The sequence below is a fragment of the Lactuca sativa genome, chromosome 5, assembly GCF_002870075.4.
Source record: "Lactuca sativa cultivar Salinas chromosome 5, Lsat_Salinas_v11, whole genome shotgun sequence".
Classification (NCBI taxonomy): Eukaryota; Viridiplantae; Streptophyta; class Magnoliopsida; order Asterales; family Asteraceae; genus Lactuca; species Lactuca sativa.
Genome location: NC_056627.2, coordinates 19,134,294 through 19,147,136, shown reverse-complemented (window position 1 = coordinate 19,147,136; position 12,843 = coordinate 19,134,294). Strand labels below are relative to the sequence as shown.

At 28.1% G+C, this 12,843-nt stretch overlaps 1 protein-coding gene across 1 annotated transcript; it reads left to right on the top strand.

The window, feature by feature from the left end:
- The first annotated feature begins 7,841 nt into the window (after positions 1–7,841).
- Positions 7,842–9,295, top strand: LOC111910552 (40S ribosomal protein S8). Its single transcript, XM_023906388.3, has 5 exons — positions 7,842–7,997; positions 8,115–8,187; positions 8,400–8,736; positions 8,807–8,976; positions 9,056–9,295. The coding sequence occupies exons 1-5, from the start codon at positions 7,994–7,996 to the stop codon at positions 9,135–9,137; spliced, it is 666 nt and encodes a 221-aa protein (XP_023762156.1). The 5' UTR covers positions 7,842–7,993; the 3' UTR covers positions 9,138–9,295.
- Positions 9,296–12,843: the final 3,548 nt, after the last annotated feature.

Here is a 12,843-nt window from a genome sequence, read left to right as displayed (position 1 = left end):
CCAGGTCAACCCTAGTCGCCGAGTCCTCCTAATGACTCGTCGAGTTCTTAAGCTCAGGGTCTTTCTATTCGTGACTCGACTCGCCGAGTCATTCTATGACTCGCCGAGTCCAACTAGTTCCAAGTCATGTCCTGTCCAACTCGTTGAGTCACCACTCGACTCACCGATTCGAGTCTCAAGTCGAAGGGTTTGAGGTTTCACGACCTGACTCGCCAAGTCCACTAATAGACTCGCCGAGTCCAAGGCAATCTTCAACCAACTCGTCGAGTTGTTCATCCAACTCGCCGAGCCCGTGCCTAACTTCATCCGACTCGACGAGCTGATCATCCTACTTGTCGAGTTTCTCCTCATCTTCAAGCTACTCGCCGATTCCACTCGAAGGACTCGCCGAGTCTATCCAGTCCTCAATCCATGCAGTGGCTTTTCGATCCAAACAGAGCTTCCAACTCATAGATCCATACTTCTAGGGCCTATCCCCCACGTAAAGTGGCAAACTTTACGTGTAGATTAAGAGATCTATGCTCAAAACACACTAAACTAGGGTTTATGGCAAACATACTTCTTCAACATACCAAGGGCTGATACTTTAGGGGATTCAAGACCAAAACAAACATGGATCTGAGGTAGCAACCTCAGATCTGAACCTCCAACTCGAATTGGTTACATATCATACCAACAATGACCAAAACTCATACATAAGAATAGATCTAGATGCAAAGGGAGTCCAAGCAACAGCTTATTACCTCCAATTGGTCTGAAATGACTTCACAACCCCGGATCTACAGTCCCTTCTTGCACCTCCAAGGCCTTTCTTCCTTCACCAAGCTTTAGTGCACTCTTCAAGGCAAGATCTAGCTCAAAAACGGATATGGCGGCTAGGGTTTGGTGTTCTGGGGTAAAGAGGCAGTAAAGGAACCCTATGAAAGAGAATGAGACGCTTAAATAGGCTCCAAGTCCCGGATTTAGGGTTTTCCTCGTTCAGACCCAACTCGTCGAGTCTCCTTTGCCGACTCACCGAGTCGGTCGCTAACACCTCAACCCGGATCCCGCTCGGACTCGCCGAGTCCCTCCATGGACTCGCCGAGTCTCCCCTTAAACTTGAGGTTTTCTTTCTTTTCTTGGCTTTCCGAACTTTGGGGTGTTACACGGTGTTACTTTAGTTTTATCAAATTTTGAATATATTCCTTAATAAGACATAAACTTTTCAAAGCAAAATTAAAAAACATTTGTTACCTAATAGTTAACTTCGTTGCTACGTATGCTAAAATAATTAACCATATAAATAATATAAAATTAAATTCTATTAAATTCATTTTATTTAATGGAAAATAAATGTTTTAATGAAATTAACGTCATATTATTTTCGTTTAATTCCGTTTAATATGACATTAATTCTACTTTATTCATATTATATAAATATATAAAATATTTTTATTTTCTATTAAATAAAATGAATTAAACATAATAAATGTCATATTGTTCATATGGTTGACTATCTTAGCATTTATAGTATCATACTTAAATATTAGCTAACAAACTTTTTTTTTTTATTTTTTATTTTGCGTTGAAAATTTTATGTCTTATTAAGGAATATATACTCAAAAATCAGTAAACCTAAATAATTGTTTAAAATTAAATATCAAAATTTATATGAAGCTCTATTAAAAAAAATTATATCGAATCAATATAAAATTTAGTGTACTTATATTATGAAATCAAGACTGAAATATATTTTTATCTTTAACTCAAAAAGACATATTTATATTTTTAAATCAAAATAGAAAATACTATTATTTCTATGATAACGTACTTTTTATAATAACATATCATTTTTTTCATAAAAATAAATATATCTGTATAAGATAAATGAACATAAATCTTAAAAATTACATCACATAAAAACTAAAAAGTAATAAAATGATGTTTTTTACGCTTCAAATATTTTTAGATAAAAAATAGAAAACAAAAATATTTAGTTATGTAGTTTAATTTAAATATTTTAGATAAAATCTATAGAACAAAAGTTATCTATATATTTAAAAAAATATATAATAACAAAGTTGTGGAAAAGAGGGTCGAAAGTAAAAAAGAAAAAAAGTTAGAAACTAAAATTGTAATATTTCAAATGTTCCTTGTGTAAAATTTTCACAAATGGTCCTTAAACAAGTTGCATAAAATAACAGAAATAGTCTTTATCCATAATTCTTTCAACTTAACGGATTAATGTAACAGACATTAACAGTAATGACCATTTGTCGGCAAAGTTTGCTCCGTAGGGACCATCTCATGTAAAAAAGTTTCGTAAGGACCATTTTAGGAAAAAAAATATAAAGTTAAAGGACCATTTGTATAATTTACTCTATTTTTAAGAAGAGGTACTTTTGAGAACTTAAAGATTTTTGGAAACTCAATGACTCCTAATCTAATCCGCTTATTATTTTTTAAAATACAACCATCATTGGACCCTAAAGTTGTTTCTAGGAAAGATCCATGGTCCAAAAAAGATTTGACAAACTTTTTTTTTAAATGTGCATGCATATACATTTATGTTTTCTCTATTTTTAGAGTCTCATTCTTGTGTTGCTTTTTACATTACAAAAAAATAAAAACACTAAATGTGCATATATATACATATATGCAAATTCAAATGTGTATATATATTCACATTTCAAAAAAAAAAAAAATATGCGTCAATTTTTTTTAGCATGGATCTCTCTTAAACAAAGCTCTAGGAGTCAAATGGAGGTTTTGATTTAAAAAAAAAGTACACAAATGGTCCATATGATTTGGGATAATTTGTACATTTGGTCCCTAATTTATTTTTTTAACTTGAAATGTCATTACTGTTTTTTTGTTGCGCATTTGGTCCCTGTCTTACCTAAAAAGACTATATTGTCCTTGATTTTTTAATTGATTTAAATAAACCCACCACCAACCCCACTTTCACCTCACCTTACCTTATCTTACCCCCACACCTTGTTTAAATAAATTAAAAAAATAAGGGCATATAAGACAGAGACCAAGTGCGCAACAAAAACAAACTGTAGAAACATTCCGAGTTAAAAAAATAAGTTAGGGGTCAAATGTGTAAATTAATCTAAACCATAGAGACCATTCGTATTATTTACTCAAAAAAATGATAAACGAATTAAAAGCTCTCCAGTTCTTACAATAACTTAACAATTTTTATGAAAGGGAAATAATCAAATGAGAAACACCTAAAAGCTTTAGAACGCGAGAACATATATATATTCATTTGTGATTTCATGTATTCATTTATGGAGAAATGATATATTTTTACGCACAATCAACATGAATATGATTTTTCTCTTTAATTGAAATTAAAGGTGTAAAAATTTATCATTTCTCCACAAATGAATAAATGGAATCAGAAATTAATATACTTTGTTCTCGCGTTCTCAGCCTTTTTGGTGTTCTCATTTGATCTACTCCTTGATAATAATAATAATTATTAAATTATCCTTAATTTTTTGATACAATAACCATGTAGCATATGCACGAGTCAACAAGAATGGGCTAATGGCTAACAATGTGTTCGCTACGATTTTCTTAGAGGTTTGAAGATTTTTTAGATTTTGATTTTTGAAAAAAAAAAGATTGAAAACCTTCATCATATGACCTCATAATTCATCAACTACAAGTTGTGAGTCTGTTAGTGTTCTACTGGACCGTGTGGGTTAGTTAGTAACCATCATTTATACTCTGTTAGATGACTACATCGCAAACATCGCAAGTAAAAGACATGGCATATCCTAATCATCTCTCATCTCTCATCACCCATCACTACTCTATATGTGTCTATATATATATATATATATATATATATATATATATATATATATATTAAATACTAAAATACTTATATAATTAAATCAAGTAAAATCATGTCATACAGGTTTATGTTGCTCCAAAACCCTAACACTTTTGTATGAATCTAAAAGACACGTGGAATAATAACACAAGTATTCGACAAATAATAACCAATATTATGATGAGTTTTAATATAAAATATAAGTGTGTTTTTCATAAAAACCGCAATGAAAGTCTTATAAAAATAACAAGTTTATCTTTAAGTTTATAACAAAACCAAACCATCAGATATCAATTTATAAAGGATATATTGATATTAGAACAACCAAAGAGTGTTTAGAATAACAATCCTTGAAGCCTTTGAACCCTCTTGTTTTGGGGTGTTGATGAAGATAGTAAAAATTAAAGAGTAAAATCTCTATGTGTATCCACCATAAAGAGTAAGGCACTTGGAATGCTAGTTCCTTCTTGTATATAGTACTTCTTAGGCCTTTAATTGTTTAACTGATATAATCACCAAAGGATAAGCACTTTAAGCCACTAAAGACTTGAATAATCTTCAAAAGAAAGCAAGAGAAGATGCATCATGCATCCTACAGTTTTGGTGAGAAAAAAGGGAAGAAGATAATGTTTCTAAGACTAAGCAACTAGCCAACATTCATGCAAGACACATCCTGTATATACTCATGAAAAAGTAAAAGCAACCCCATATTATAATGTAAAGTAATCACCTTACTTTAGAGGCACGATGGACAATAGAGGGAGGTTGACAAGCAACCTCCTATGCTTCAAGAACATACGAACACATACATGAGAAAGACTTGGAATCGAGTTCAAAAACAAGTATATTCTACCAAAAATTACATTGTTATGATTATACATCACATTTTCGTAAGAATAGTTTGAATCAGGTCGAGTATTTGACCATTTAAGGAGATCAAGTGTATCTGTTCAAGTATTATATATTTAAGAATGCTATTTGTTAAGAATTTTATTTATTTTTTATGATATTCTGTTAAAATATGTATAATTATAGTAAAATGTATAAGACTATTATAATGTAAAAATATGTATGAATTTGTATTTAAGTTTGGATGTCTATAAATATATAAGAATGTTGTTATTATTCAACCGGGGGTTCAAGAATTTTATTATTCTTCAATAACATTCTGACAAAACATTTTCACAGAATATCTTTATAACAAAATAACATTTTGACAGAATAAAATATATAATGCTTACAAAATTTGAAATTAAATTAATTTAGAAAAAAATTAGATTTTTAAATTTAAGAGAATTGATTATTTCCTAAAATCCTAAATTTTCCTTTTTTAAATTTATGACAATTGACTAAAATACCCTTGTAATGAAATTAAAATATATTTTATAATTATTTTTAATTCAATAATACATATTAATCACTTTCTTAAAATAACTAAAATAATTGGCTCACAATTATTCTACATCCACACAATAATTAGTTAGAACATAATAACCTAAGCCTATATATATATATATATATATATATATATATATATATATATATATATACATATATATATATATATATATATATATATATATATATATATATATATATATATATATATATATATATATATGTCTAAGTTCTATGGAATACAAAAAACCCTAAAAATCATAAAAACGCATAAAAAAATACTTAAAGATCACAAAATTATTTTATGAAAAAATCGCATGTTTTTAAATAAATCCATTGATGTTTTTTTTTATTTTTTTTTAATTTTAAAAAAAATTGATATATATTTTTTTCAGCGAATTTATTAAAAAACCTGCGATTTTTTATAAATAAATTAAAAAAAAAAGTTCTGTAATCTCTAAGTATTTTTTTATGCATTTTTATGATTTTTAGGGTTTTTTGTTTTCTAAATAACCCTTCCCTATATATATATATATATATATATATATATATATACACTAGAAAAGATTCCCCGGCGTTGCCGGAGTCGGAAGGTGTTGCTTTGTAAAGTAAAGTAGCATGTTGAATTGCATTGAGATAATCTAGTAAATAAAGATAAACAATATCATCTAATTACATAAATAAAGAAATCTAAATCATTATTTATTGCAATAAATGAGGAAAATAAAGAAATGGTCTCACAAATTGAACTTTATTGCCATGTATGGCAGCGGTCAGAAAACCAATCCGGAAAATATATACCGTTAATGTGAGGGTAATTTGGTCTTTTCAGGTAGTAGGGATTGAATTTGTCACCATGGGTAAACCATATAGACCATTTATGTAATTTTGGCGGTGGTGGTGGTGGTGGTGATGGCAGATGGTGGGTGAGTTTATGATATTGGGTGGGTATTTTCTAATAAATAAAAACATTAATTTAAAACCAAAAAGAGAATGTTAAATCTGGTAAACCATAGGGACCAATCGTGTAATTTTGTCTAACAATAATAATAATAATGATGAGGGACCATTTTTGCCAAAAGAGTAAATACTAATAATATGTAATAAAATATGAGGGTTATGAAGAATTCAAACCAAAGTGAAAGGGTTGTTTGTGAACAAAAGTTTAAAAGTGAATGGTCAATGCTGTAAGTTGGAGGGCCAAAATTGACAAAAAGGTGCCACTTTCCTGTTAAAATCTTTCATAAGTTTAATATGTGTATATATATATATATATATATATATATATATATATATATATATATATATATATATATATATATATATATATATATGTTCAGGTTCATTTGATACAATTCTAATTTTGTGAGACCGTGAGACCAAATCTAAAAATAATTTTAAAATGCAAAATAAATAGAAAAATCCAATTTTTTTTAAATATTATTTTCGGAACTTGAATTAACTAAAAAAATAAAAAAATAAAAAAATCCAGTTTTTTTTTTTTTTAATACGTGAAATATTCTAATAGAATATTACACTGTACATATTCTAAAAAATAATTTTAAAATGCAAAATAAATGGAAAAATCTAAAAATTCTTTTTTTAAATATTATTTTCGGAAAAATACGTGAAATATTCTAATAGAATATTATACTGTACATATTCTAAAAAATAATTTTAAAATGCAAAATAAATGGAAAAATCCAAAATTTCTCTTTTTAAATATTATTTTCGGAACTTGAATTAACTAAAAAAAATAAAAAAATGTGTTTCACGGTCTCACAAAATTAGGCAGTCTCACATGAACTTAACCATATATATATATATATATATATATATATATATATATATATATATATATATATATATATATATATATATATATATATATATATATATATATATATATATATATATATATATATATATATATAGGGAAAAGTGAATATACCTAACAACCTTATATAAGCTTAGGTACCTAACCACATCATATTACGTAATTTTGTATTGTATTTGCATTGTAATCACCCAATGTTCTTAAAATTCAACCTCATAACTTGATTGCTTCCAAAATCTTTGGACTTTCACCGTTATCTTCCTTCAAATGACGTCTTTCTATCGGAGACCCCCTGATGGACTTCATATACTACCGTTACAAATCAAATGGTGTAGGAGGAATATAATAGTGAATGTCTGAAAATCTTGGAAGTAAATCAAGTTAAGGGTTGAAGTTTAAGAACCTTAGACGATTGCAATGGAAATATAATGCAAAACAATGTAGTATAATGTGGTTAGGTATCTAAGCTTATATAAGGTTGTTAGATATATTCACTTTACCCATATATATATATATATATATATATATATATATATATATATATATATATATATATATATATATCAAATTTTTAAAAGAAAAATCATCCTTTAAAATTTATAGGAAAACAATCTAAGGAATTTTGTCATAAGAAAAAAAAAAAAAAAAAAAACACGAGCAAACCAGAAAACATGGACTGGGCTTTGTTAAAGGTTGGATTGAGATTAATGGACCAAATATGTCATTGGCGAATGGCGGGTAAACTGTAAATTGGTTAAGAAAGATACATGAAATCTAACAAGGACAATGGGTTTTAATGTAAATAATCAAATCACGCCTTTAAGTTCTTCACTCCGCCAAACCCTAGTTTTCTTCCGTCATCTAGGGAGGCCGAGCTCGGAGGCGCGTCATAAACCCTAGAGGAGGATCCTCCGTCAACTGCAAATATGGGTACGCTTTCCATCTACCGAATCGATTTCAATAATCCAACTAGTTCGATCGACGAATTGTCTTCATTGCCGTGATGCTCACTTTGAAAACTTTTATGCGAAATCACTTCTATTGCAGGTATCTCTCGTGATTCCATGCACAAGAGACGTGCCACTGGTGGCAAGAAGAAGGCATGGAGAAAGAAGCGAAAGTAATCTTCCATCTGAACCCACTTTTTTTCTTCCTCAATTTTCATCTCTACGTCTACTATTTAGCCATTTAGGGCTTTTAATTATTGAGCACTTGACCTTCTTTCATGATATCATATATATATATATATTCAAATTTACTTTGCTCGATTAGATCATTTCTTATCGCCTATTGGGTTATTAGTTAAAAGTTCCATTTTTCTTTGTCATTAAGGTATGAGCTCGGAAGGCAGCCTGCCAACACCAAGATTTCCAGCAACAAAACCGTTCGTAGGGTGAGGGTTCGAGGTGGCAATGTGAAGTGGCGTGCCTTAAGGTTAGACACAGGTAACTACTCATGGGGTAGTGAGGCTGTGACACGAAAGACCCGTATCTTAGATGTCGTCTACAATGCATCCAACAACGAATTGGTCAGAACCCAAACATTAGTGAAGAGTGCAATCGTTCAGGTTGATGCTGCACCTTTCAAACAATGGTATCTTCAACACTATGGAGTCGACATTGGTCGCAAGAAGAAAACCCCTGCATCTGGTAACAAGAAAGAGGGAGAGGTAACGTATCCTTTTCACAATCAATCTCAAATTTCTGTACACACTTTGAATATGCAACTTTGATTCATAGGAAGCTGAAGGTGCTACTGAGGAAACCAAAAAGAGCAACCATGTCGTGAGGAAAATTGAAAAGCGTCAAGAGGAACGCAAACTTGAACAACATGTTGAAGAACAGTTCTCAAGTGGTCGTCTTTTAGCAGCAATTTCATCACGCCCTGGCCAGTGTGGTCGTGCTGATGGGTATAACTTTTGGGTCGCACTTTGACTATTTTACCCTTTTTGTGAAGCCATCTTATTGTTTGGTTTTGTGATGTGTTAGGTACATATTGGAGGGAAAAGAACTTGAGTTCTACATGAAGAAGCTTCAGAAAAAGAAAGGAAAGAGTGGTGCTACTGCTTAAACAATGTCAGTTTATGATCAAGTTTTCTTTAGGTTATCATGTCTTCTTTTATATATCATTTAATAGATTTGGACTCAAATTTTGTTTGACTTAATGAATGACTTAATGGATCATGTAAGTTCTACTACTGTTAATTCATTGACATGGTTCCATCTGTATGCACCAATTTTGTGAATTAGCAACAAACTTCACTTTTGCTACCAATATAGTCAATGTATTTTTTTTTACCTATAATAACAGTGTAGCTACATTTTTTTTACATGTAGTAATGTGTTTACATTTCTTTGCTGATATTAGCAATGTGTAACCTAAAACTTGTAAAATGCTTGCTTACAAGTTTTAGGTTATATGTTGTATGTTGCTATTATGGGTAAAAAGAGGCAACCACATTGTTATTTAAGAGTAAAATAATGTAAAATGTTGTTATTATAGGTAAAAGTTATTTAACTTCAGCTTACGAATTTCACTCTCATAATGAACCTTGTGTACTTTGCTAAAAGTTAATAATGAACATTGCAATATTCCAAAATTGATTTGAAACTAATATGCGATTGTTGAAAATCTCTGGTTTCATGTAAATTTATAATAATAATTGATAAGAAAATGAAAGTCGTAAATTGGGTAAGTCTGTTTCATGAACGTGGGGTTGGTTGTTCATTCTCTTTTGCATCCATTAAGTTAGATACTACGTATTTTTAGATCCAATCATAAGTAAAGTTGATAGAGCAATGGAGGTAGTGGATTTGATATGTTGTGTTAAAATGGATAATTAATAGAATTGGTGTATGTATATAAAGGTAATCAATGAATGTTTTGTCCATTAATATACGAAGGATTGGAGGTGTGGTGAAGAATCAGTAAGGAAAGTTCTCTACTTCTCTCTAATGATTACCATTTTGGCATTTTCAATGGAGTCTATAGTTGGCCCAATTTTATTTTTTTCAGAGTTTCATGAGGAGATATATAGTTAGGCCGATTTTAATTTTTTACGATGTTCATGAAGAGACAGAAAGAAAGATTAGGAACATCAAGCAATATAAATCGATAACAAAACAAGTCATTTGTTTGTTCTTATAACAATTATTAACCGATGACCACTTTTACTGAAGTCCATAGTTTGCCCGATTTTAATTTTTGTGGACTTTAATAAGGTTCATAAAGAGACAGAAAGACTTGATACTATTTTTTTCTCTAAAATAATGCTGATGTATTTCTTGTTTTGTTATCGATTTATATTGCTTGATGTTCCTAATCTTTCTTTCCTTAAGTTCATTTGTTGGCATAATCATTTATTGTCATATCTTCATAGTGACAAGAGTCATTTGTTCGAATAAATATGGATTGTTTAGCACTTTCAATCATTTGTATATATTTGGTCATTGAGTTTCTTTTGTCCATATTAGACAATTTAATTTGTTTTTTTTTTGTTCACGTTCGGTCTTTATAACCGGCTATTCCAGATTAAGCTTGGAAAATGACTTAATATGGTAATATAGTTTTTAGTTTATACACATTTAATTCTTAATGTTTTTGTACACATTTAGTACTTATGACCATTTTTTCTTCAAATTTTACTCACGACATCGTACATGAGACGATCATTAATGAGGAATTTTCATACGTGGCGTGTTCTTTGTTTATATCAGTAACTTAATTCACGAATCGGTTAAATAATGCTGTTGTCCTAGTTTTCTCAAAGCAAAAGATATCTTCGACTTTGGTTTCATTCATCTCCATAGCAGATAACGAGGTTCTTTGTGATTGCTTCTCCCAAACTCGAATTTGCACTTCCAAGACTAACAAATCAAGGAAGTTTATCTATCTCCATAACATACCCGATTACAATGACTGAATGTGGAAAAAAAACCAAGTTAAATGGTCAAATATGGATAAAAAAAAACTTATGGACCAAATATGTACAATTATGAGTCTTATTTTGTACACCCCAATCTACACATTCATCCTACACCTATAGATTTATCTTTTAGGTCATTATTACCATATCGTTAGCATATAACTATTATTTTGACTAATTTTTTTTATCATTACTTTCTTATATCATAATCAATAAAACTTTTATTATATAATAATTACATTTTTATTAGTAACCTTTTAATATTAATAACTTTAAATTTGTTTTTTATTAAAATAAAGAAACAACAATAATATTGTTTTTATAATATAATAAATAATCTTATAAAATTTTAAAATTCCAAATAAATCTATTAAAAAATAGTTGTGATTTTTTAAAAGAAAAAAACAAACCTTACGAAAATGTGGCATAATTTTTTTTAAAAACCATTCATAATCCATACTTTTTCGGATAACATTTTGCTTGATAAAATTTATATTTTTTATTTATGTCTTTAATTTTGATAGACACAAATCGTAATTGCATACGAACGTTTTATACATTTTTAGTAAACATAAATAGTTCTATTGAGTTTATATTAAAAATAATATGATTTTGAATCATTAGAAAATGCTAACAATAAACAAAAACAATAAATAAATATATAAATAAATTGATTATCCGGAAGTTTGGAGGAAAGTGAGATTAAAAACAAGTCAGTCACCAATTTTTATTAACAAAAAAAATGTTTTTTTTATAATATAATAATATAAAAAATATTTAAAAAAATAAATTTCCAAATAAATCCTCATCATATTTTTATATCCTTGCCGTAAACCCACAAACTTGATACATTTTGTTTTTTTCTATTTCCAGAAACCCATCTTTTCTATAGCATAATTTTTTTTTGTCTAATTTTATTTTTTGTTAGACGTAAGCGGCACTCGTTTTTCTAGACTTTTTATTTCATTTCCGTAAACCTAATATCATTAATCACATAAAAAAATATGTTACCATCTATAAAAGAAGTATAAATCCACAGTTTTTTTCTATGCCGGTTGATAAAAAAATATTACGTCAAAATAGTATGTATATGTATTGATTCAAAAAGATATGTATATGTATAATTATAAAGTATATTATCATATATTAAATTGAAATATTTTTAGAAGATAACATAAATATCTAATTTATCTTTTATAATATATTATATTTTAAACAATATATATATATATATATATATATATATATATATATATATATATATATATATATATATATATATATATATATATCTCCTCTCCCTATACTAATATATATATATATATATATATATATATATATATATATATATATATATATATATATATATTGTTTAAAATATATCTCCTCTCCCTATACTAATAAAAAAGTAGCATTTTGTCATGTGTCATCATATTAGACCTCTTAATTAATGTTTTGCTACTTGTCAATTTATTAGTTCTCCATTTTAAATTTATTAGACCTTCTCATTAATATGATGCTATTTGTCAATGTATTTATTCTATATTTTAAATTTTATATTATTATTTTCATTAATTCACAAATAAAAAATGTCTAATATATATTAAAAATTAATTTTTACATATTTATTTGACTCAACGATTATAATTTCATATAACTAATAAGAATATCTTTTAAATTAATAATTTATTTAAAATAACTCATCAATAATTTTGAGTTTTTATTATAAAAGTTTAATTAATTTTATAACCGTGGTTCCTACAGGTTAGAAACTAGTATATATATATATATATATATATATATATATATATATATATATATATATATATATATATATATATATATATATAT

Coding starts and splice junctions, on each gene's coding strand:
- LOC111910552 (XM_023906388.3), top strand. Junction 8,737..8,806: donor GTAACAAGAAAGAGGGAGAG/GTAACGTATCCT, acceptor TTTGATTCATAG/GAAGCTGAAGGTGCTACTGA. Junction 8,977..9,055: donor CAGTGTGGTCGTGCTGATGG/GTATAACTTTTG, acceptor GTGATGTGTTAG/GTACATATTGGAGGGAAAAG.